The 27,180-nt window shown below is 39.7% G+C and overlaps 2 protein-coding genes across 2 annotated transcripts in view; one reads left to right on the top strand and one right to left on the bottom strand.

Annotated features, from left to right (window-relative positions):
- The first annotated feature begins 919 nt into the window (after positions 1 to 919).
- On the top strand, positions 920 to 9,644 carry LOC125377923 (nuclear pore complex protein Nup98-Nup96-like). Its single transcript, XM_048392022.1, has 3 exons — positions 920 to 1,196; positions 2,654 to 3,041; positions 6,262 to 9,644. The coding sequence occupies exons 1-3, from the start codon at positions 1,044 to 1,046 to the stop codon at positions 8,256 to 8,258; spliced, it is 2,538 nt and encodes an 845-aa protein (XP_048247979.1). The 5' UTR covers positions 920 to 1,043; the 3' UTR covers positions 8,259 to 9,644.
- A 5,824-nt stretch (positions 9,645 to 15,468) lies between these two features.
- The window catches only part of LOC124112712 (carbohydrate sulfotransferase 8-like), a 45,776-nt gene continuing 34,064 nt past the window's right edge, over positions 15,469 to 27,180 (bottom strand). The window contains exons 2-3 of the mRNA XM_046472839.2: positions 23,367 to 23,413; positions 15,469 to 18,405 (exon numbers count right to left, since the gene is read on the bottom strand). Of these exons, the coding sequence (XP_046328795.2) occupies positions 17,260 to 18,405; positions 23,367 to 23,413 (1,193 nt within the window). The 3' untranslated portion in view covers positions 15,469 to 17,259. The remainder of the gene's footprint in view (positions 18,406 to 23,366; positions 23,414 to 27,180) is intronic.

Genomic DNA, 27,180 nt, shown 5'->3' with positions numbered 1-27,180 from the left:
TCACTATTCATATCAGCTGATAACATATTCAATTAAAACGAATCGTACCTCACTATTCATATCAGTTGATAAAATATTCAATTAAAACCAATCGTACCTCACTATTCATATCAGCGATAAAATATTATATTCAAACCAATCGTACCTCACTATTCATATCAGTTGATAAAATATTCAATTTAAACCAATCGTACCTCACTATTCATATCAGGTGATAAAATATTTTATTCAAACCAATCGTACCTCACTGCTATTTGTATCAGCTGATAAAATATTCAACTTAAACCAATCGTACCTCACTATTCATATCAGTTGATAAAATATTCAATCAAAACCAAGCGTACCTCACTATTCATATCAGTTGATAAAATATTCAGTTTAAACGAATCGTACCTCACTATTGATATCCGTTGATAAAATATTTCAATTAAAACCAATCGTACCTCACTATTGATTGGTAAAATCTATAATGTATGTCAGATGATGATTTATGACTGTCTGCTCATCGAAAACTCCTTTTCGAGTTGAATACTTTTTCAGCAAAGTATGTTTAGCTTCAGGTTAAAAAAAGAACTGATAATGATGTTAATGATTCATTACAACTACTTCCTTCACTGGCCTTCTTTTAGCGTCCAAAACATTTATATCCGTTCTGGATTGTCAAATAAATGATTAATCATTGTCGGAAATAGACACCATCCCACGCCCACGCGCTGTCTTGCGCCCATGTCATCTCTTACCAACCTGTACACGTGAATTGCATCAGTATTGACGAGAGCTGTCAAACTTGATTGATTGACAGCTGATGACGTTGTCACCCTCCCGCCTTCGAAAGTATAAATTACTTTCAACACCCTTGACCAGGAACACTTTTTAACGTCAACACAGAAACAGCGTTAGTTTTGGCCATATTTGATAATCATGAAGTAGTTCATATTTTTAAAACGGAAAATTATCAATATCTTAACTTAGTTTGATAAGAAAGTATTTGTGTCGTTACATAAGTTTATTTTAAGAAATTTCCGATAAACATTCAACAAGACATGTTTATGATATTCGTGTTAGTAAGTTTCATAGACGTATCCAATGGAAACGGACTACTAAAGGACCCCCCAATGAGATCCACTCTTTGGAGGATGGGCTACGACGCACCCATCAACTACAACGACCACACCCTCAACTGTGGGGGGTTCTATGTAAGTACAATTATGTTCGCTATTTCGCTATTCAAACAAACAAACAAACAAACAAATAAGCAAACAAAAGTGCAAAACTGTTTCAGACAGTCTCAAGAAGTACATTTTTTCATTGAAAGAAGGAATCAAACAATTGTTCAGGGGACACCCGTCATACCATCTTTCTAAGCATTAAGCATGGCCAGATTTTAATTTGTTTCCAGCATTTTTCCAAACAGATTATTTTTCCAGCTTCCCCTTTCCAATTAAGAATATTAGGTGAGGTGGCGAGGTGAAATGGGGTTTAACTTCGCGCCTAAGATTATTGCACTTAATAGAGCGACGAGTATGCACGTTTGTGTGTGTGTGTGTGTGTGTGTGTGTGTGTGTGTGTGTGTGTGTGTGTGTGTGTGTGTGTGTGTGTGGCTGCTTGCACTAGATTGTATGGTGATACCATGCGGCAGTTCAACATAAATACCCCACTCAGACACAGTATACTGACTCCGAGCCGACCTGCCCTTGTTTAAGCCCTTTGATGCCGACTGAGTGAGTATGGTTTAACGCCGCTTTTAGCCATATTCCAGCAATATCACGGCGGGGGACACCAGAAATGGGCTTCACACATTGTACCCACGTCGGGAATCGAACCCGGGTCTTCGGCGTGACGAGCGAACGCTTTAACCACTAGGCTACCCGACCGCCCCATTGATGCCGAGCGCCAGGCAGAGTAACAACAAGTACCATCTTTTAACGTCCTGTGGTATGACGCCCCCGAATCTTCCGCTCTCCGGGCTCACGCTCTACCACTAGACCACGGAGGCGGTTGTTTAGAACATTAACTGGTAGGCCCCGTAGTGAGTGGGTGAGTGAGTGGTTTAACGCCACTTCGTACCATCAAAGCACGCCAGTATATGGAATCTTAATAGGGTCAACGTTGTGTTGTCGCCTCTGCAAAATCAGGCAAATAGTAACATAATTAACCATAGAGTGACATCGCGAATTGGTCAAAATTTCGCATCGTCGATATGTCCCTTTTGGGATTCAATACAAATACGAAGGCGTCAAGCCTATTTCGTGTCTATCAGAGAAGGTGAAAACTGTGACTTGTGGAATCAAGTACATAAACTCCCTCAAGAGGCGCACAAATCGCATTTCGACTTGGTTTGTTGTTTAACGCCGCACTCAGCACTATTCCAGCTATATGACGGCGGTCTGTAAATAATCGAGTCTGGACCAGACAATCCAGTGATTAATATCATGAGCATCGATCCACGCAATTGGGATCGATGACATGCATCAACCAAGTCAGCGGTTCTGACCACCCGATCCCGTTAGTCGCCTCTTACGACAAGCATAATCGCATTTTACGGTAAGCATGGGTTGCTGAAGACCTATTCTAACCCAGATCTTCACGGGTCGCATTTCGACTTACACTAATGAGACCCTATCAGTCTATTTATACTCAATTTGTATTTCAGAGGCAACATGAATCAAACGACGGGAAGTGTGGCGTTTGCGGTGATCCCTGGGACGGACAACGGGAAAACGAGGCGGGTGGGAAGTTCGCAAAGGAAATAATTGTAACGCGGCACTACACAAGCGGAAGTGATGTAACAATGGTCGTCGAAATGCTTGCTCCACGAGGGGGGTATTTTGAACTTCGGCTGTGCTCTGTAGCAGACTCTACCCTGCCAGTGACACAGGAGTGTCTAAATCAGCACCCCCTGGAGATAGTAAACGGAGTGGGGAGACGGTATCCGGTGGAGGGGGAGAAGGAGGAGCATCATGGGAAATACGAACTGATCGTTCGTCTTCCGGCGGAAGTCACGTGCACACATTGTGTCATACAGTGGAAATACCACGCAGGTAAATAGCCCTTGCGCAACTTCGGCCGGCTAGCTTCCTTCCACATGTGTTAACATTGCTTCTTGTTTCGCTGAAGACGTAAGTAACGTATGTTATATCTGAGATGACACTTTCTCAGTATATGCAAATTCTGGTACTGTTTTGGTTTTGACCACTTTTACTAAGAAAGTGTAACCCCAAACATAACACATGTTACATTTGATTACTTTCTAAACGGCATAAACGGATGGTGTGTGTGTGTGTGTGTGTGTGTGTGTGTGTGTGTGTGTGTGTGTGTGTGTGTTTCTTTCTCTGTTTGTTGTTTAACACCTCACTCAGCAATATTCCAGCTGTATGACGGCGGTCTGTATTTAATCGACAATCCAGTGGTTGATATCATGAGCATCGATCCACGCTATTGGGATTGATGACATGCATCAACCAGGTCAGCGAGCCTGACCACCCGATCCCGTTAGTCGCCTATCACGACAAGCAGAGTCGCCTTTTACGGCAAGCATGGGTTGCTGAAGACATATTCTACGCCGGAATCTTCACGGGTTGTGTGTGCGTGCGTGTGTGCGTGTGTGCGTGTGTGTGTGTGTGTGTGTGTGTGTGTGTGTGTGTGTGTGTGTGTGTGTGTGTGTGTGTGTGTGTGTGTGTGTATGTGTGTGTGTGTGTGTCTGTGTGTGTGTGTGTGTGTTTCAATTTACATTAGCGGGGGTACACAGCGTGATCAAAACCGCCAGTTGTGCAGTGGAGAATAGGTGCCTTACTCTCAGAGTTAGTTCAGATCAGATGGGACTCAACCCCCCAAAAGTGCTGGAATTTGTAATCCTACATGTTACATTTGCCCATTTCCTATAAGGCATTGTCTGTACTGAAGAGGTACGTTTGTTAAATCTCGAAAGCTAAAAAAACACGTCAAATCGAACAAGCATACAGCGAAATCCCTTTAATCCGTCCGGCACAGTTCCCTGGGAATTTCGTCAACACTAACCATAAATATGTTTACTGAGTAAAATCCGTTGCATATATGTGGCCTTTGTTACGTATTGTCTGGCAAATAGCAAATGATCCGCTGCTCCGGAACATACTCTGGTTCAAGTTCATATTATATTATTGTAATGAGTTAGTTCATTTTTTTCTTGTTACGTTGTACATGTTATGTTGATTTATTGTCAGATATATTCCACGATTATTGCAAGATCAAGTATAAACATCGCTCTCAGACACCAAAAACACGTATAAGTCATGTTTTCACAAGTTTTTGTTTGTTTGTTTGTTTGTTGTTTAACTCCGCACTCAGCAATATTCCAGCTATATGACGGCGGTCTGTACATAATCGAGTCTGGACCATACAATCCAATGATTGACATCATGAGCATCGATCCACGCTATTGGGATCAATGACATGCATCAACCAAGTCAGCGAGCCTGACCACCCGATCCCGTTAGTCGCCTCTTACGACAAGCATAGTCACCTTTCACGGCATGCATGAGTTGTTGGAGACCTATTCTACCCCGGAATATTCACGGGTCGTTTTTACAAGTAACGGTAATTTGGCAGTATTTCTGTATTTCCTTACGTATGACAAATTTATTTTTTTAGATATATTTTGTTCAAACATTACTTAATACTCACCTTAAATATGATCGATTACCTCGCGGAATTAATTACTTCTAATTACTATCAGTATCAACGCTTAATGACTCAACGTCACGTCATAAATGCGTCAAAGATATTTGAGGTATAAAAAGTCAAGATATACTGGTATTGGAAATTACACCGTGCCCCAGGGACAGCCACTTACCTGATTGGATTCTCATTAGCCTCGTATAAGTGACCCACCTGAGGGGGAAGAGGAAGACTGTACTTGCTGACCCTACATCTGATCCTAGGGTTTTTTACGTCACCCAGAGACCATATACCGGTATATGGTCTCTGCGTCATCCAGGAAGTGAAAAGTGTAATTTATAGATATTCGATCCAATATCATAATCTGATTAATTATATGGTATGTTCAGTTTGTGGAACGACGAAACTATTCATGTTTAAGATGCATCGGATCATTTATCTGAATCGATCGATGAAGACTGATATATTTTGAAAGTAGCTTAATTAAATCTATTTTGTATCCTGAAGGAACTGAAAAAATACGATATTGTTATTCATAAATGTTTCATTTGTTTGTTTGTTGTTTAACGCCGCACTCAGCAATATTCCAGCTTTTTGACGGCGGTCTGTAAGTAATCGAGTCTGAAACAGACAATCCAGTGATTGACATCATGAACTTCTATCGACGATGACATGCATCAACCAGGTCTGCGAGCCTGACCACCCGATCACGTTAGTCGCCTCTCACGACAAGCATAGTCGCCTTTTACGGCAAGCATGGGTTGCTGAAGACCTATTCTACCCCGGATCTTTACGGGTCTCATAAATGTTTTAGGTTTACTTTTTTGTTTTATTTTCACTTTTTGTACTTCCGATTGATTTTTGAAATGGTTAAAATCTGCATTATTAACAGATATTTCCCAATATTGCTTTAATATATTTTTTATTAGGAAAACATACTCGAAAGTTTAAAACGTGCTTTTCTTGGAACAAAGTTGTGTTTTTTGCTTGCCTGATCATGAATGAAATCGTACGAACAATCATAATTTCATTGTTGACAAACATAAATCCTATGTTTATTTATTGCTGTCTCTGAATCGAACTGAAACCAAGATATTCCGACAACGTGCAGATTTTATAAAATGTAATAATTGTTCTCAAGATTGATGGGGTTTGGGGCCGGGGAACAGCTTGTCTTTATTTACCCATCGATTGTGAAGTTATACGCATACACACATGTCGTTGATGGGAAATGCACTGTATATATTAAAAGGGCATGGGAACCCTCAATTCTGTCCTCAGTGGGGATTCAGGCAAAGAATAGATCCCCTTCAACCTATGGGGTCGTAAGAGGCGACAAAATAGCTTAAGCGATCAGTCAACAATTAAGGTCAATTTTTGTGCGTCAGCGCATTCAGACAGTGCGGGGAGTGCATATATAAATAACTCTGGTTTGTCAGGTCACTGTTGAATTCCCAGCCCTCAGAAATAATACAAAGAAATCGGAATATGTTTTTCTGGGCCAAGGACTCAAGGTTATGAGGTACAGTTTTATGTTTTTTGCAAATACAAAAATGATGAGACTGACATAACATCGTTTTGATATCATACTCGGTTTTTTTTCAGGGAATGAATGGGGACATAATTCTGATGGCCGCATGTGCCGGGGCTGTGGCCCTCAGTTTGAAATGTACAACTGTGCTGATGTCGCAATCTGGCCAGGAGATGGGCAGCTGGGGGTAGGGACAGCCACACTAGTGGGTGGAGACACGACAAAGTCAGCTTCTGGGGACAGCGGACCTGGACTAGAGAACCCTGTCCCAACTGAAACTGTTCCCTCAGGAAATAGAAACGATGAAAGAGTAGAAGGTTCTGGCGGACAAGGTGGTCCTCCGAGCTCCATCTATCCTCATCCTACTGAAACAGGTATCGTAGCTCCATCTGGTCCACATGGTCCACCTGATAATGGTCCCCAAGGACTATCTAACAATGGTCCACATGGCGGATCAACAACTGGTATATCAGACCCACAGGATCCAACCAAAGTCTTGATATTCCCAAGGTTTGAGGTCACACCCAATGACAACAGTGATCAAACGAACTATGTGTCTCCGACATCTGAAGCTGGACCCTCTGGTGCCCAACCTGCCGTTCCCACAGTTCCATCACATGGTACTGACATGGACAGAGGAATATTAAAATCAGGAAATTTGTTCAATGATGCTAATGTAAAGTTCGACCAAACAGTTAATGACCACGGTGGCCATGGAAACGGCATTTCTGTATCTTCGCCAGCAGATGAAAACTCCGGATTCAATAACCCCAGCCCAACATTTCTTCCAGATGGTACCAATATTCAAGCCACACCAAAACCAGACGAATCTCTGGATCCGATTCCTGATCAGATTTTTGATGACTTAACACCAACTAAAACTCCTTCTGTACAAACGACCCATGACAACCTGCCAGCGGAAGGCTCAGTGGTTAACAACCTGAAGTCGGAACTACCAACTCCAAGCGAAAAACTAGATGTCAACAACGAACACATGACAGATCCTGCGATTGTAAACGAAACACCAGTGGAATCTACCTCACCTCAGGATGATCTCAACCACACGGGAACACCACAACAGGGCTCTGAAGGAACTGTCGGGAACACAGACAATGGTGGTATAGAGCCGTTGATCCCAACATTAGGAGCAAAGCCGTTCAGCCATGTCAATGATGAGCACCATGTATCATCTATTGAAAATAATGCTGATAGTGTGGGATCGTCCTCAGTTGGTGACAAGGGATCTAGTAACAGTGCTAGTAGTAACAGTGTTGAAGGCCCGGCAAAGGGGTCGGTGAAGAGCAGTACTAAGTCTTCTGTATCGGGTGGTTGGGGATTAGGAACTGGATGGACTATGGGCGATCTTAGTCAATTGCAAATAGCACCAATGTTGCTTCTGGCCAACAAAATATGGGGAGGCCATGGGGTGATGAGTATGGGGCCTTCTTTGGGAGGCTGGGGTGGGATGAAGAAGCAAAAGTGGGGAGGGAGCCTGTGGGGTGGCAATACAGGGGCGTGGCCAGGGAGTATCTGGGGTAAAACGCACGGTCTATTTGGTGCTGGGGGAAGTCCTTGGGGTGGTGCTGGAAACGCATGGGGTGGAGCTAATACCTTCACTGGGAATACCATGGGTAATTCGTGGACCGGAGCAGGAATCACCTGGCCACAGAACCATAATTCCTGGCTTTCGGGAAGCTCGAATAACCAGTGGGGTAATAAGCTTAACTCTTGGAACAGCCAGCCATCAGTCTCCTGGCAGGCCGGACAGAGGCGTCCTCTAGCAGCTCATTTACCGTTATGCGAGGCAAATCAACGGCTCCTGTGCGAGGGACTTGGAGCATTGGCCAATAACCAGGGCGCTAAGCAGTACTGTAACCGAAACTGTCCCACCGGTGCGGAGTGCCCGAGTAACGTTTGTACCTGTCAGTGTGCATATCAGTATAGCCTTCAGTGCAGGTATATGACATCTGGCATTGCATTGCAAAGCAACCATGACTGGTGTAACAATGTCTGCAACAGTGGAAATTGCCCTGTACGTTACTGCGATTGTAAGACGCTGTCAAACTGGTGAAACGTTTTTGTAATGCATTTTCTTGGTGTTGAAACCATTGTATATGTACATTCTACATGTTAGCACCTTAATTATAGCTTTTTGCTCATCAACCAAATGTTGAAGTGTGTTCTGTTTACGAGCTCTGTGTTATGTTCACCGTTGAACATTCAACAAACGCCATGCATAATGCATGTCGACGCTATTTATTGGTATTTATTTCAACATATTTATTTGTAGAAAAGACGTCAGTTGCCAAAATGTTTCCGCCTGCAATAATTTATCAACTAAGAGTTCATCCTATCTAATGATTGTTCCTTGATCACGATGTTCCTTAATCTTCTCCCTTGACCATCATGCTACTCAATCATATCCTAAGATTATGTTCCTTGATCATGTTCCTTGATCAATGTGTCTTAATCTTCATGTTCCTTGACCACCATGCTACTCAATCATATCCTAAGATTATGTTCCTTGAATATGTTTCTTGATCAACGTGTCTTAATCATCATGTTCCTTGACCATGTTCCTTGATCATCATATTCCTTGATCATGCCCCTGATCATTGTGTCCCTTGATAATCATGGTCCTTGATCATCACATCCCTTGGTCATGATTCTTCTTAATCATGATGTTCCATAATCATGTTCCTTGATCACGGTGTTCCTTAATCCTCACGTTCCTTGATCATGTTCCTTGATCATCATGATCCTTGATCATCACGTTCCTTGATCATCATCTTCCTTGATCATCACGTTCCTTGATCATGGTCCTTGATCATCACGTTCCTTGATCATGTTCCTTGATCATCACGTTCCTTGATCATCACGTTCTTTTATCATCATGTTCCTTGATCATGTTCCTTGATCACCACGTTCCTTGATCATGTCCCTTGATCATCATGATCCTGGATCATCACGTTCCTCGATCATGTTCCTTGATCATCACGTTCCTTGATCATGTATCTTGATCATCACGTTCCTTGATCATGTTCCTTGATCATCACGTTCCTTGATCATGTTCCTTGATCATCACGTTCCTTGATCATGTTCCTTGATCATCACGTTCCTTGATCATGTTCCTTAATCATCATGTTCCTTGATCATGATGTTTAAATAGGTACCGCTATGTGTTAATCTGTGATAAACGTATGTCAATGTTATTGTGAGTGTGCAACGCTCATTAAATGTACCAATGATTCTTGTTATTGCGCCACTATTAATCTATCTCACACTCTATATACTAGATATTGTAATGTGCAGATACACATATCTCTTACATGTGTTTCTAACCGTATAGCTACTATTTTTAAGAGATTTTAAATTTATGCAATTTGTTGAAGTAAGTACAATACTTTTGTCATACTTTCTATTCTGTTGTATATTTATTGAGTGTTTAACAATGGGTTACACGACGTAATAAAGATAATGTCAGTGAAAGACTTTTCCTTGCTTTGTGGTTGCATTGGTTAGCCAAGACGTCAGTGTGTGAGATAACCATTGAGAAAGTATGCGTTCGATTCCCGTTCGATGTTCGTTCGATCGGGCGACCAGGCTCTGTGACTAGGTTCATTACCAAAGTTATACTGTCATGAAACGACGTGATTATTGCTCTCCGAAGCTAGTTCACTTCAGGATGGTAGAACTGTAGGATACTGTGTTAGTGTCATATTTCAACTGAAACGTCGAAACTGATTTTTTAAAACATTATTGCCGCAATGATAGACCCTACTGCAAGAATGCTTTCCTTCGTTTATATCTGGATACCATGAAATCCTACAAGGAACACTGTCAAGTTGTCATTGTAACGCCTTTTTACACATTTTAATGAGAGCGACAATCTGACAACGCAACACATTTTTTTTTATCCTTCAAAAATGTGCTGTCGCATTGTCGCCCTTGGTTAAAAAGCAAAAGAAATATTCAAGGGGAGACAATGCGATAACGGCACGTTGTCGCTTTGTCGCGCTTTTTAGCCAGGACTTGCAAGGGCGACAACGCGACAATTTCAGAACGGCACAATGTCCCTTATAGGAATCAATAGCATACCAGACATATTGAATTGTTACTGTCCAAATTTGCATATTTTCGTTTAATTTTCTATCAACAAATGCGAAGTATTTCAATCAGTATGAAATAATAAATTCAACTGTGGTAACCTAGAGAATTATTTTCTATATGAGATAAGCATCCAGATTCACAAGTAGTTATTACATTGTTCCGGTTCCGGGGCGGTCGGGTAGCCTAGTGGTTAAAGCGTTGGCTTGTCACGCCGAAGACCCGGGTTCGATTCCCGACATGGGTACAATGTGTGAAGCCCATTTCTGTTGTCCCCGCTGTGATATTGCTGGAATATTGCTAAAAGCGGTGTAAAACCATACTCACTCACTCACTGTTCCGGTTCCGGTTTCGTTTAATTGCAATTCCGTAATCCACAGACATTAATTAATAACTCACTACGTCAATATTAATTTTTAATATTTAATTTTCCTGCTTGCCTCTGGTCCAGCGATCTGCATGCTATTCACATCCTAGTGTACCAGAATGTGCAAGTATTTTCCACCAAAGTGTGCTCAGTTTATAATAGTTATATATATCATAATATCTTGTTATATCGAGATTGGGACAAATTTCCATAGAGTGATTATATTATTTTCCAGTGACTCGCTCGCTCCCTCCCTCCATTGAAACCATCCGTTTTACCCTATACTTATTCCACTCAAATGTCAAAACTGTATACAGTAAACTACGTTTATGACGAACACGCTTATAACGAACTGGCGGATATAACGAACTCTTTTGGTCTCGTCCATTTGCTGTAAATACTGTATATGTATGCTTATAACGAACTACGGTTATAACGAACAAACATTAGTGGTCCCTTCTAGTTCGTTATAACCGTAGTTTACTATATTTCCCTGGACTCGCTTGCGCTAGGACGAAATAAATAAATATAATACCACAAGAGGCGCGCGAATCGCATTTCGACTTGTCCTGTAATGACACGAATGAGAACCTATCAGTCTTTTTATACACAATTTGTATTTCAGAGTCAATCAGTGTGGCGTTTGCGGTGATCCCTCTGACGGGAAACGTCAAAACGAGGCTGGCGGGAAGTTCGCGAAAGAAGTCATCATAACCCGACATTATCCGAGCGAAAGTACCGTTAACGTGCCAGCTAAATGTGGGAGGGAAGCCCGTAAGGCTGATCTTAGACGACCAAGGATCATAATCGGGGCGAATGTGGGATCCAGAACGTTTACTCTTCTCAATATTATTTTAGAGACGTTCTTCAACCAATTCAGATAAATTCCAAAAGCAAAGCCAATTTTACGATTCCGACTTTGAATGTTTTTGAATCACTTTCAAAAGTGATGATACCAGGAAAAAAGGTGAGCTATCCAGCCTCACAGGTGGCAACCGTCACAAACACATGCAAAGGCAAGTCAATTGTCTACCTCATTTGTTTGTTGTTTTGGCGCCACGCTCGACAATATTCCACCTGTCCCCCTTAGAAAACTTGGGAACATATGGTACAAGAAGGGCATTGCACCAGACAAAACCTTTGTCTCTGATGCTTAATATTTGGAAGTGCCCAATCGTTTTGAAGGCTTTGTTAAGGCCTTGAATGTTGTAACTCTGAGCCACTTTTGAGCATGAGCGGAATGACGCTCTTCAAAATCCTGGTAGAAAGAACATGCTCGATGGTACCTCAACATTTGTGAAATGTGGACACCAAAGCCTGGAGCTGTCAGAAGTTTGCTCGACATAAAGGGAAAGTTGACTATTGAAAAGTTGAATTCATACCTCTGTTTTTTGTTGTTGTTGTTGTTGTTGTTGTTGTTGTTGTTGTGTGATTTAAACATATTTATTCACAAGAAGTGAACGGGATTGAGGGACCAGTTTTTCCAACTTAGAATGCCCTCTCCCTGGTATTTACAAAAATTTCACAATTTCAAATTCAGTCAATATGCATACAACACTATAGCGGAGACATAAGACGAGAGAGTGGATGGAAAGTGTTTCGTCACTCTGAATCTTTATGTAAACTAAGTGAGTGAGTATGGTTTTACGCCGCTTTTAGCAATATTCCAGCAATATCACAGCGGGGACACCAGAAATGGGCTTCACACATTGTACCCATGTCGGGAATCGAACCCGGGTCTTCGGTGTGACGAGCGAACGCTTTAACCACTAGGCTACCCGACCGCCCCGATCTAACTAAGAAACAGATTGGGCGGTTTCACTGATCTCTATTATTTCCAGCTCAGGTGGGATATTCAGTGGAAGGGAAATGGCTATTTGATTGAATCACCATCGAATATCACATCATCGATATACCTTAGTTTACCTATTCAGACTTTGGTTGGTTGGTTTATTGTTTAACGCCGCCGCAGCAATATTCCAGCTATATGACGGCGGTCTGTCAATTATCGAGTCTGGACCAGACAATCCAATGATTGACATCATGAGCATCGATCCACGCATTTGGGATCGATGACATGTATCAACCAAGTCAGCGAGCCTGACCACCCGATCCCGTTAATCGCCTTTTACGACAAGCATTGTCACCTTTTACGGCAAAAATGGGTTGCTGAAGACCTATTCATAGACAAAACTGGAGTAGAACTAGAATTTTCAAAATTGACAATTTTTTATTGGTATATCAACAAAAATGAAATGGTGTATCAAATATATTATCACTGTAACAAAGCAAAGCATATTAAAAAAAAACACATTTCCCACTCAATACTAAATTTCCCACACATCAAAAAAGAAATAACCGATTCATATTACATCGATAGAAATATATCATATTCACAATGTAAATACACACAGTTCATGACATTTTGATCTCTCTGTCACTACCTACATGTATTCGTGTAAACCCACGAACTTGCACAATCCATCAATATGACACTGGAATAGTTTTAGTTTATTATCATCTATAGATATACTTTGAAACTTGAATGTGTTTAAGATTGCATGTGAACCATATTCTGTAAACTTATTGTTTGTGTACTCCAAAATGAAATAAAATCATAAAAAAATTATATTCATGACTGTATTAACATAGGGTTCTACAGACTTCTGTAAGTACGGGGCTTACTGCCGTTAACTTGACAGCAGTCATTCCACAGACCTGTTAACCAATCAGTATTTCCATATTCCAAGATTTGCGGAAGTGTACAGACCATCTACAAGTGAGTGAGTGAGTGAGTGAGTGAGTGAGTGAGTGAGTGAGTGAGTGAGTGAGTGAGTGAGTGAGTGAGTGAGTGAGTGAGTGAGTGAGTGAGTGAGTGAGTGAGTGAGTGAGTGAGTGAGTGAGTGAGTGAGTGAGTGAGTGAATATTTAACGTCACACCGGCAGTATTTCAGCCATATCATGACGAATCTACAAATAAAGCATAGAGATCTGTTTACATCGGCAGAGTGGAGCCCTCGCGAAAACCGTAACATTTCGATTCTCTGTTTAGTTAAAGAAAACAACTAGCCCATCTCTCCCCTGACAGCTAAATTGGGAGTTTTTTTACAAACACAGAGAAAGTATCACGCAGCTCTATTTTAAACAGTTATTGCAACTAAACTGTCTCGTTCCCCAAATAGCAGAGCCATAAGATAAGATTATAAGCCATACCACCGGCTAATCTAGACTTGCATATCAGTGCTCTACTGTCAGATTTCGCTATTTCTGATGCAGTAGAGTTCAAGCCAAGATGTTATTGCAACCAAATACCTTAATATTTATAAGGATGAATAATTTCAATTTGATCACAACCAAATGTGAAATTAAACCCATATCTTGTAACAGACTGGGGTCGGTCGTGTACAATGCTAGTTTTCTTAATATTTATTAAGAGTCGCCTCTGCGTGGACCAACGAGTGAATCAATCCAACTTGCGCTGCAAAAATTCACATTGGGCGCAATGAGCGCGACTTCGTCTGCATACAATAACATACCCAACATGGAGTTGTCCAGCTCAATTCCAGAATGTAAGCTAGTGATTTCATCAGCCAAGTCATTAATATATACTGAAAAAAGTGTTGGTGACAGCACTGTTACAACCCTTCATGTAAAAATTACTCTTAATGTAAAAAAATATAATATTAAGGGTTGCTGGTTAGGTCTTGTTACAACCGTTAATGTAAAAAATACTCTTTATGAAAAATTATTTTACATTAAGGGTTGCGGGTTCACCCTTGTTACAACCCTTAATGTAAAAATTACTCTTAATGTAAAAGAAGTTTACATTAAGGGTTGAAGTGATAGATAATATTTTTTTTACGTTAAGGGTTATAACTATAAATTTATATTTATCGAACTTCAAAGGTTTTATTGGTATCAATGTTACAGGCATAAGTAGACTGTCTCGACATCTTCATATTGTTTATAACTGAATATAAATTTTATGTTATCCTTACAATCCTTGGGTAAACAGGTAATGACACCTCTATTCATTGTTAGACTTTAAGTGTTATTTCTAAATGTTTCTGTAATATATCTGTATACCCATATTCAAAGATCTTTCCAGAAAAATTTGAAAAACTCTACAGGGAATCCATCGATACCCGGGCTTTTGTTATTTGTTATAAGATTTTACGGCCTTTGTTATTTCATTTATGTTAATTATATCTTCTAAATAATCAAACTGTGATTTACTAAGTTTTGGTGTGTTAAGTTTGTGTAATAAATTTTTGGTTTCATTAGTTATTTCTCCACTTGAGGAGTATAGTTTCTCATAAAATATCTTTGTTCAGTTAAGATGGATTGTCCATCGGTTATTAACTCCCCTTTTTCATTTATAATACTGTTAATTAGTTTACTGGTATAATTATATAATAATCATATTTGTATTCCCCTTGATTCTCCTTCTTTTAATTTTTCAAAAAGTACTTTATAATTAGACAGGTCTGACAGCTTTGATTCACTTATATTCTGAAAATTTCCCCTAAGTTTTTACTTTCTTCATTTTTGGTTTTCTTTTAATACGTGGAAAAAGATATTGATTTGCCTCTCACTTTCATCAAAAATGTTTCTAAAAAAAGAGTATCACTGATTTCTAATTTTAAGTTTAGATCTTTAGTTTTTCTTGCTTCATCTTTGGAACATTCACTGCTTGAATATTCTAGCTTTGTTTCTTCTAGTGTATCTTTCACTATTTGGATATATTCATTGTTAAACAGTAAAGATGTATTCAGCTTCCATAAGCCCCTACCTCTTTCTTTGCTAAGTGTATTTGAAAAAGTTATTGCTGAGTGATCAGATTTGTATCCTGGTATAATTGTAGAGTCAATAGTTATATTTGCAATGTCTTGTGAGACCAAAACGAAGTCAAGTCTAGCTTGTTGTTTAGGCTTCTTCTTCCACCATGTGGATTTCTTTGCATTTAGATTTTTCTCTCTCCAAATATCAATTAGATCAAAGCTTCTTTTTTTTTCAAGAACTAACTTTCTTGCTTTGGGATTGTTGATATGTTTATAATTTTCCAAATCGACATCTGGATTTAGAACCAAGTTCCAATCTCCGCATATAACCACTGATTCGTTTTCAAATTCGTCAATATTATTGAACAAAGTATTGTAAAAAGCAGGTTCATCTTGATTTGGCCCATAAATATTAGTCAGAGTTAACCTTATGCCCTCTATGGTGATATCTGCTATTATGTAGTTTCCATTAATATCTTTGTTTAAATCTATGGATTTTTAGTTCTAAAGTATTACAAAACAAAATGGCAACTCCTCTTGCATTTGACTTGTAAGGCGCTATTATACTTTGAAGTCCCCATTCATATCTCATTAATGTTTCGTCTTCTTTAGAAATATGAATGTCCTGTAAACATATCATGGAAAATTTCTTCTTTCGCCATAGGTTCATTACTTCTTTACGTTTCCTTTTATCTGCTAGGCCCCTGCAGTTTGCTGATACTATTCTTATTTTGTCATCCATATTCAGTGTTTTCCAAACTAAACAGATTCATATTGTTGTCAAGGTTGTTTTATATACATCATACACTGGTTCATCACCTACTGAATTGAATGTTTTTAAACTTTGTGGGAAAAACAGATTGTATGAAAACACACAATGATAATAAAAACAAAATAGAAAGGGTAGCGTTTCCACAAGCTATATCCACCATGGGTATTATAAATCAAACAGTATTACCATGGCCAGAATTGGGTGTGTCATAAGCCATAAACTGACCTGTCTTCAAATTAGGCCAAGGAAGGGAGGTATCTCACGAGTGAACATGCTGATGTGAGAGAATAACACGTCAACACAAGAATATGTTTCTAATGGCATTATAAATCATACGTAGTTCTCAGATAGTATCTTAAGTCGAAGAATTATCGAAACCTATTTGACAAAACACCAATACAGGTAGTAACATACCGCTACTCACTTGTAGGCATAAACGTAAAACGTAACTTTGCATTAAATCTCATTCAATGTCACAGGAACTTTTGTTGTTCAGTATATTAAGTCGGGTATTGCGTATATCTGAATAAATCTTAAATGGTACTGAAAGGCGATAACCAAGAGGATCACGAGGATCAGTATCTGCCTTTGGATTGATAAATTAAATACTAGTGCGCCAAATATCGAACAGTGGGATGACAATCTAAACAGAATTTCAGTACAGCTCGCATTCTTTAGGGACTCCGCTGGAAGTAGGTTAAGTCCTACAGCCTTCCCACGTTTAGAACGTGCAATCGCACATTCAACCTCAGCCCTGGCAATGGGATGATCTAGGCCAGCTGTATCTGAAGTCAAATCTGGTAACTCATACCGAGTTCCTTGATCAAACAATTAATGTACTGATGCTTACATAGAATGATGATGTTGTTTGAGACCTTGTCAGTGGGAACAAACGTTTCATGTTTTACGCCGCACTCAGCAACATTCCAGCTAAATGACGGCGGTCTGTAAATAATCAAGTCTGGGACAGACAATCCTGTGATTGACGTTATGAGCATCGGTACCTCACATTGCAGTCTATAGGTGATCGTTCCCAGGCACTCCGGTTATCCAGAGGAGTTGGTGTACCTCCAAGGAAATAAATCCTTCGGATATTTCTCATATCCAAACAGTTTAAAATCAATATCATAATATTTAGCAATTTGTTCCATGGTATCTCTTGTAAGTGATTTGAATGCTTTTAGCATCCATCTGAGCTTTAGTGTAGAATGGAGCTCATGTGATATGTGAGCATTTTCATTGACTCTAACGAATTCCTTTGTCACGCGCTTCTTCGCGTCTTTCGTTGACAAACTGCCTTCAAGAATACGCTTGAATGTTGCTTTCGGGAACTTCATATCTGGTTTTAAGTGGCCATTTATTTGAAATGTGGTCCATATTTTTTCAGTTAAGGAAATGTCGTCAAAACATCTCCTCAAAGATGTCATTCGGTCACGAAAGGAGAACGTGAAATCCACCATTTGAGCAATTTCATCCGAAATGTACTTCTTATGTGAGTATTTCTCCAGAATATGTCCCAGACCAACCTCCCGTAGGATGTATTTTGCATCTTTGTTGAAACTTTCTTGTTTTCCAATAAAATGAGGGAACAGTTTGCATGGGTTGCAGGATGAATACATAGGCTTCCAATGATAGTTGCCAATCGGGTCCCCAATGACGAGATGTTGAACAAAGTCTTTGAAACTGAGATCATTAACACATGTGGTATTAGGGTTGGGGATAGTTTGGCCTTTGAACTTCGCTATTCTTAATCCATAATTTTCCAAGCTTAGAAACTGCGGAAGCACAAATTTATCTACATAGGCAGAAAACAGTCTTGTGTAGGGATTTCTGACAAAGAAGAAGCGTTTTGAATGTTCGATGATGTTTTGATTTATTTTAATCTCCTTGATATGAACCAGAGGAAGAAAATGTACTTGGTACCGTGTTATATCAAGAGGACTTGACACTTCCCGAGACCCATTAGTTCTGAGAAGGAATTGAAAAACTCTGCCCCAAAATGTACATCCAACTTTCGGCACTGAACAGTAACTGACGTCAATGTCGTTTGTCTCATAGTGAATGAAGCGGTTCCTTGATGTGATTGGTTGTTCCATTTGAGCGCATGCGATACGAAATGTGTTCAACCTGGCCTCGTATACTTCCAGATCTTCATTTGGGACCAAAGACTCCCGCGCGGGTTGTTCGTGAACCTTACAAAAGAAAAAGACGAACATGATAATACTTGTGTTTGTTTGTTGTTTAACGCCGCACTCAGCAATATTCCAGCTATATGACGGCGGTCTGTAAATAATCTGTCTGGACTAGACAATCCAGTGATTGACATGATTTGAACGGAACTAAGTCAGTGGGCCTGACCACCTTTTCCCGTTAATCGCCTCTTACCACAAGCATGGGTTGCTGAAAATCAATTCCAACCCAGATCTTTACAGTGAGTGAGTGTGTGTGAGTTGGGTTTAACGCCGCTTTTAACAGTATTACAGTTATATCACGGCGTGTCAGCTTAATGTGGGAGGGAAAGCTTAATGTGATGCAGGCCACAGACGTTTACTACTTCGGTGAAACCCACAATCATAGGTTTCTGGCGTGCCCAAGGGACGCAACTCTGCACAGCGAATCGCGGCGCCTTAGACGACTGGGCCACCCGTGCCCCCCAGGTCAATACATGTACAAAATAACACTAAATCGAGGAAGCGAGTCAGTCTGAATTCAATTATATGACGTAATGTCAGCTTAGACGTTTATGCGAAGAGTTGCGTCCCTTAGGTTTCCAGAATCCAGTGATTGTGGGTTTAAATTCCAGTTTGCCTTGACTTTCGGCCTGGTCAAAATCAGGGGTCATATTTTTGCACTTTTGTTTTTGTTGCACTTTTGTTGAAAACTCAAGTGCAATTAAAGTGCTTAGTGGTGTAAGAAAATAAAAGGTCTATAGTAGCAATTTTATGCCTGAAAATGTGGGTTTTTTCATACGGTTTTGTCTCAAACACATCCCACGGGCTGCAAAATGCAATATAACATTGAAGTTTATTCAACAAAACAGTGAGGACAGGTGTGTGTTTTATTTGAATGGACACAATAGGACTACTGCAAAGTAAACCGCCTTATTCATGTCTCAGAAAACAGACGAAACATGATTGAAAATGACGTATATAAATTGAAAGTATCAGTTTCTCTTCTGAAAAAAATGGTAATCAATATGAACTAACTTTTATAAAATCCTTTCAAAAACTTCTAAGTAGTACATGACAAAGTTGTAAAAACAAGTGCAAAGATAAATATCGAGGCAACTGACTCACTTGCCCTGCCATAGGGTTACGGACACTACATTTTGCAAAATGACTAATTAGTGAACAGACAAACTGTAACAAGATAAAAACTAATGTTAAATGACAAATACCGTATTCGACGTACTAAGCGCCTAGGGCGCTTTAAAATTAGAAATAGGGGGCTCTTATTGGAATATTATTTTAGTGAAAAAAATAGAGTTGAAAGATAAATATCGTGACATATGAAATATGCTGACAGCCTGAAATGTTTATGTTCGACAGACATATTTTTCCAGAATTTAATTGCTCATAATTAAGTATGCATATAACACATGAGTGCGTATTATACGCGAATAAATAAGTATTGTGTACATTGATTAATCGGAAGGGGTGCTAATTGGGATTGTTCACTGGCCAATATATGAGCAAATATCGCCGTGGATGTTTATTAGAGCGGGGCGCTTATTAGAGCGGGGCGCTTATTACGTCGAATACGGTAGATAACTTTTATCTTCGGAAACTGCTCAATAAAAAGCAATATCTAAATGTCTATGAATCAGTGGCTACGGACACTACGTGTGGTAAAATGTCCCAAACATTCAAAACCAGTTGAAGAGAGTAAAGGAAAGAGTCCGATTAGTGTAGGCTTACATACATGAAATATTTCCTTTGGTTAAGTTACTAACTGAACTGTTCAGTCCAAATACGAGATATTAAAATAGGGGCTACAGACACTACAGGGCTGCGGACATTTATTTTCCTATCTCTCAGTTGTCTATGCAAGGTTGGGAAGTGGGGTAGCCTGGCGGTTAAAGCGTTCGCTCGTCACGCCGAAGACCCGGGTTCGATTCCCCACATGGGTACAATGTAAGAAGCCCATTTGTGGTGTCCCCCCGCCGTAATATTGCTGGAATTTTGCTTAAAGCGGCGTAAAACCATACTCACTCACTCACTCACTATGCAAGGTAATTCAAACAACTTCACAAGGGATAAGTAGCTTGGGATAACCTGTGAAATAAACTACAAGACAGTCGGCTATTGCTTGGTACTTAACTAGACATAGGATTAGGGACACTGCAAAACATATGCAAAAAACAATAGCAGTGTTTGACTCTCAATTGCCTACATAACCACGATCATACCTGATAATCATGCCATTTTTCACGAAGTTGGTATTCCGAATGTTGGAAAAAACAACAAAAACAGCCATACTTAAACACAATCTATTGACACATGAGAAGGACAAAATTGCCTACATAGCCACGATCATACCTGATAACCATGCCATTTTTCACGAAGTTGGTATTCCGAATGTTGGAAAAAACAACAAAAACAGCCATACTTAAACACAATCTATTGACACATGAGAAGGACAAAATTGCCTACATAACCACGATCATACCTGATAATCATGCCATTTTTCACGAAGTTGGTATTCCGAATGTTGGAAAAAACAACAAAAACAGCCATACTTAAACACAATCTATTGACACATGAGAAGGACAAAATTGCCTACATAGCCACGATCATACCTGATAATCATGCCATTTTTCACGAAGTTGGTATTCCGAATGTTGGAAAAAACAACAAAAACAGCCATACTTAAACACAATCTATTGACACATGAGAAGGACAAAATTGCCTACATAGCCACGATCATACCTGATAATCATGCCATTTTTCACGAAGTTGGTATTCCGAATGTTGGAAAAAACAACAAAAACAGCCATACTTAAACACAATCTATTGACACATGAGAAGGACAAAATTGCCTACATAACCACGATCATACCTGATAATCATGCCATTTTTCACGAAGTTGGTATTCCGAATGTTGGAAAAAACAACAAAAACAGCCATACTTAAACACAATCTATTGACACATGAGAAGGACAAAATTGCCTACATAACCACGATCATACCTGATAATCATGCCATTTTTCACGAAGTTGGTATTCCGAATGTTGGAAAAAACAACAAAAACAGCCATACTTAAACACAATCTATTGACACATGAGAAGGACAGAATTGCCTACATAGCCACGATCATACCTGATAATCATGCCATTTTTCACGAAGTTGGTATTCCGAATGTTGGAAAAAACAACAAAAACAGCCATACTTAAACACAATCTATTGACACATGAGAAGGACAAAATTGCCTACATAGCCACGATCATACCTGATAATCATGCCATTTTTCACGAAGTTGGTATTCCGAATGTTGGAAAAAACAACAAAAACAGCCATACTTAAACACAATCTATTGACACATGAGAAGGACAAAATTGCCTACATAGCCACGATCATACCTGATAATCATGCCATTTTTCACAAAGTTGGTATTCCGAATGTTGGAAAAAACAACAAAAACAGCCATACTTAAACACAATCTATTGACACATGAGAAGGACAAAATTGCCTACATAGCCACGATCATACCTGATAATCATGCCATTTTTCACAAAGTTGGTATTCCGAATGTTGGAAAAAACAACAAAAACAGCCATACTTAAACACAATCTATTGACACATGAGAAGGACAAAATTGCCTACATAGCCACGATCATACCTGATAATCATGCCATTTTTCACGAAGTTGGTATTCCGAATGTTGGAAAAAACAACAAAAACAGCCATACTTAAACACAATCTATTGACACATGAGAAGGACAAAATTGCCTACATAGCCACGATCATACCTGATAATCATGCCATTTTTCACGAAGTTGGTATTCCGAATGTTGGAAAAAACAACAAAAACAGCCATACTTAAACACAATCTATTGACACATGAGAAGGACAAAATTGCCTACATAACCACGATCATACCCGATAATCATGCCATTTTTCACGAAGTTGGTATTCCGAATGTTGGAAAAAACAACAAAAACAGCAATACTTGAACACAGTCCATTGACACATGAGAAGGACAAAATTGCCTACATAACCACGATCATACCTGATAATCATGCCATTTTTCACGAAGTTGGTATTCCGAATGTTTGAAAAAACAACAAAAACAGCCACACAGTCTATTGACACATGAGAAGGACAAAACTGTAGGTAAACTTTCGGAAAATATAACAAACATACCTTTTTGTGAGGAAGCGTTAATTTGCCAAATTTTCAGAAACAATATTGAGATATACTTTGAATGGAAGAGAGATTGCTACTCTTTTGAACTAATGTAGAGACATATAATGCACTTTAAATCCTAACAATCGCCATTACTGTATAGTGTGGCGTTAAACAATAAACAAACAAACTTATTTATTGATAACGAAGTTTAAGGACTACTTATTCACCCTTCATCAGATGATGAGTGAGTGAGTGAGTTGGGTTTAACGCCGCTTTTAACGGTATTCCAGTTATATCGCGGCGTGTCAGCTTAATGTGGGAGGAAAGCCCGAAGTGATGCAGGTCTCAGACGTTTGCCACTTCGGTGAAACCCACGAGCACGGGTATGGTGCTGACAAACCTAGAAACATAATTGGGGCGAACCGGGATTCGAACCCACAATCATAGGTTTCTGGCGTGCCCAAGGGACGCAACTCTGCACAGCGAATCGCGGCGCCTTAGACGACTGGGCCAACTGTGCCCCCCATCAGATGATGAATACTTGACACGTCGTAACTAAGAATAAAGAAGTTGTTATCAAATAGAAAGAAGCATGTATTTACATTCATTGAACAATACTAACTTTGGTTAAAACCTGATGAAGAATTATGTTTTGTTCCCCGCATGTTTTCGTATTGAGCAATTTTTAAAAACTTAATTCGGACCCTCTCATATAGAATAGATGCTCGACTGCTAATGTGTTTCTTTTGCGAAAAGAGTCAATTGTTTTATTATGCGGGTATATTTAATTAAAAAAATAATCTCACCGCTCTTTTCAGTGTCGCTTTGGCGACGTGTTGCCTTCCGTATCTGTCTGAAAACAAATGAAAATGTATGAGGACATGTAGGGTCAGTAATTGGTGGGTGGATGGGTGTGCGAGCGAGCACGGGTATGGTGCTGACCATCTTCCCGAGGCAAGAGAGTTAACTGACTTTAAAAGTCCAGTTTCAACCCTTGCCGAACTAGGCTGGAATTACTGGGCTCGATCGTAGCCCCACCAGTGGCTATTACCAGTCACGTCCCTTCTAAGCCTCTCCTATGCACCAATCAGATTCCACCTCTCGTATCACTTGCGTTTGCTTCACACAAAATGGTGGCGCCCGGTCCGTTAAATCTGATGGACAATCAGGATCTATATTGTGATAAAACGGGTCTTACATCGCGAAATGCATCAAATCACGTGAGCACCTTGATTAAAAACATGAAAACATTTGGAAAATATCTTCTGACAACGAGTTGGCGGTGAACATGCTTTGCAAATCCTGCAATCGACCGAAATCTGTACGACAGTGTACGAACCGGATTTCGATTTCGGTGCGCGATTTTGATTGGACTATACATAGACTCGTTAGTCCAGCCAAAATGTAACTCCATAATACTAGCCTACTTCGGCAAGGGTGGAAACTGGACTTTTATATTCAGTTAACTCTCTTGCCTCGGGAAGATGGGTGCTGACAAACCTAGAAACATAATCGGAACAAACCGAGATTCGAACCCCCACTCATAGATTTCTGGCGTGCCCAAGGGACGCACCTCTGCTCGGGGAATTGCGGCGCCTTGGACGACTGGGCAACCCGTGCCCACGCAAGAGGCCACATGTCAAACGTCCATATGACAGAGCTGTTGCACTCAATTTTAACTATTATTTAAATTTGGTTCTATATAGCAGTGCGTGGAATATATACATGGCTAAGTTTTGCACCATTAATTTATCTAGACTATTCAACAATTGTCGGAATTTCACAATATTTCGATCATAAATTGATTTATGAATGAATACCTGATTTATGACAAGCTTGTATCGTGTGTCCTGTCTTGTGCACATCAACATGACAATTGCCCTAAATACCAGCGTTCTTGATGACAATGTGATTTTATTTATCACTTTAACACACATTTTGGGAAAAGAAAAACACCTTGTAACAATGTCATTTTTGTGGCAGGCAATTTCCTTTTCAAGACAAACTAATTTCTTTCGATAAAATTAAATCCCATCACCTGCCCCTGAAAAATATGCCCCTGCGACGTTTCATTTTACCTCACTCAGCCCCAGAGCCTTTCAGTACTCGTGGGCTAGATTGATTTTCCTTTCGTGAAAGGAAAATTGATTTCGTGAAGGACCCATGAAGATTCCGGGGTAGAGTAAGTCTTCAGCAACCCATGCTTGCCGTAAAAGGTGACTATGCTTGTCGTAAAAGGCGACTAACGGGATCGGGTGGTCAGGCTCGCGGACTTGGTTGATGCATGTCATCGATCCCAATTGCGTGGATCGAAGCTCATGATATTAATCAGTGGGTTGTCTGGTCCAGACTCGATTATTTGCAGACCGCCGTCATATAGCTGGAATATTGCTGAGTGCGGTGTTAAACAACAAACCAACAAACAAACCATAGAAGAAGTTCGTTTTGCAGTATTCAAAGCTAAAAAGAGCAAGGCAAGTAGTATATAGACAATATTCCGGTGGAGGTTCTTTGAAATGACACGTATATAAAGTACAGGTTACTGTGTGTGTTTTAATACTGGCTGTATACCAGGTACCTGGACTAAAGGAGTCGTCAATCCTATCCTGAAGACCTCAACAGACGATCGAAGAGACCCGCTATTATGGAGAGGACTTACTCTTTCTAGTTACAAGATATACTGTGGTATTTTAACTAACAGGTTATCCAAATATGTAGAGGACAATGGAATTTTAGAAGATAATAAAAATGGATTCAGGAAAGGTCGGTCAATAACGGAGCATATTGCAGCTATTACTTCTATAGTAGAAACACGTAAATCCCTCAAGAAATCTACATACGCAGCATTCATAGACTTTAGGAGAGCGTATGGCTATATTGACCGCCACAAGATGTGGACTAAACTACTGGAGGCCAAGTTAACATAAAAGGAAAATGTTTAATGCTATAACGTCACTCTACAAAAGTGTACAGTGTTGTGTGAGACTCAACGGGAAATCTACTTCATAGTATGACGTGAAATGCGTTACGTTTGTTCTGATTTTGAGTTTGAGTTTTTTTACAGAAATATACTGTCCAGCCCAGAATTGATTTTTACAACTGCCAAAACCTGCAAGAATATTTTAACAACCAGATCGGATGCTCTACACCATGTCGTACTATAGGTGAATAGCCTGGTAAAGTCCTTTTTATCGTATGTAATATATGTGCAAATGTATTCATTTTTTTTACCAATGTCATAGTCTCTCATAATTCCGTAGGATGTGGCTCGATACTTGATATGCTTTTTTACTAAGGTATTTTTAAGGAGTTTATGTCCTATTGTTAATGTAACGAGGTGGGGCTAAATTAAATAATCTGTCTGTCTGTCTGTAATAAAACGGGTCTTACGTCGCGAAGTGGGTCAAAATCACTTGAGCAGGTTGATTGAAAACTTAAAAGGATTTTGAAAATATCTGTCGAGGCCCAGTTGCCAGCACACATGCTTTGCAAATTCTGCAATCGTCCGAAATTGTGTTGTGCCAAAACATAACTCTAAAAAAAAAAAAGTACTCACGGAAATGAAAAAAACCTGTTTTTCTCAATTTAAAAATCGACACAAAGTGTTATGTAGCTGTAAATACAAAATAACAAAACAACTCGAAAAGTACTAGTCTGGATTTGCTAGTTTGATCTCAGTGAACAATACACAATGTACTTTACAGGAGGTAATTTGTCGGCACTTTCAACATTCAAAAATAAAACTAAGTCCAAATTGACATAGCAGAAACAGACTATAGGCATTATGCACCTGTTATCACCTGTCGTCAAGGTGTCATAGGTCACCTTGATCTACTTACACCTGGTTATGCCCTGTTTCACAATAGTCTGTTTTATTCACATTTTTACACACTTTTACGTGTAAAAAGACATAAAAACATTTGATACGCTGTATTTGTGCCACGGCCCAATTAGTACTAATTTAGTTGTTTGAATATTTACATATTTTGTATATTAACTGCATTTATTTAAGATATGAGGTCGAAAAAAAACAGTTTTTTTTTCATTTCCGTGAGTACTTTAGTAATTCAAGCCAAGATCGGCAAGGATGAAAATTGGACTCGGTGTGATGTCTACCCAATGCAAACTGACCTGACTGGTAGTTATGTGACTTTAAAAAAATGATAGGAAACTTATTCTGGGTGTTCACTGTGGCTGGTCAAACCCTTCGTATGATCCTTACGTCGCCAATATACTGTTTCCCTGTGACTGTGTGCTGCTTTGTTTACTGACATCCAGCATAAGTTTGTTTGTTTGTTGTTTAACGCCGCACTCAGCAATATTCCAGCTATATGACGGCTGTGCAAAGATTCGACCCGTGAAGATCCGGGGTAGAATAGGTCTTCAGCAACCCAGGCTTGTCGTAAGAGGCGACAAACGGGATCGGGTGGTCAGACTCGCTGACTTGGTTGATGCATGTCATCGTATCCAAAATGCGTGGATCGATGCTCATGATTTTAATCAGTGGATTGTCTGGTTCAGACTTGATTATTTACAGACCGCCGCCATATTGCCGGAATATTGCTGAGTGCTGCGTTAAACAACAAACAAACAAAACAAACAGAGTGAACATAGACGTTG

Source organism: Haliotis rufescens, unplaced genomic scaffold, assembly GCF_023055435.1.
Source record: "Haliotis rufescens isolate VD_foot unplaced genomic scaffold, xgHalRufe1.0.p SCAF_105, whole genome shotgun sequence".
NCBI lineage: Eukaryota > Metazoa > Mollusca > Gastropoda > Lepetellida > Haliotidae > Haliotis > Haliotis rufescens.
Note: the sequence above shows the minus strand (reverse complement) of the source record. Positions and strands in the feature narration are given on the sequence as shown.

Coding starts and splice junctions, on each gene's coding strand:
- LOC125377923 (XM_048392022.1), top strand. CDS start 1,044: ATGTTTATGATATTCGTGTTAGTAAGTTTCATAGACGTATCCAATGGA. Junction 1,197..2,653: donor TCAACTGTGGGGGGTTCTAT/GTAAGTACAATT, acceptor TTTGTATTTCAG/AGGCAACATGAATCAAACGA. Junction 3,042..6,261: donor ACAGTGGAAATACCACGCAG/GTAAATAGCCCT, acceptor GTTTTTTTTCAG/GGAATGAATGGGGACATAAT.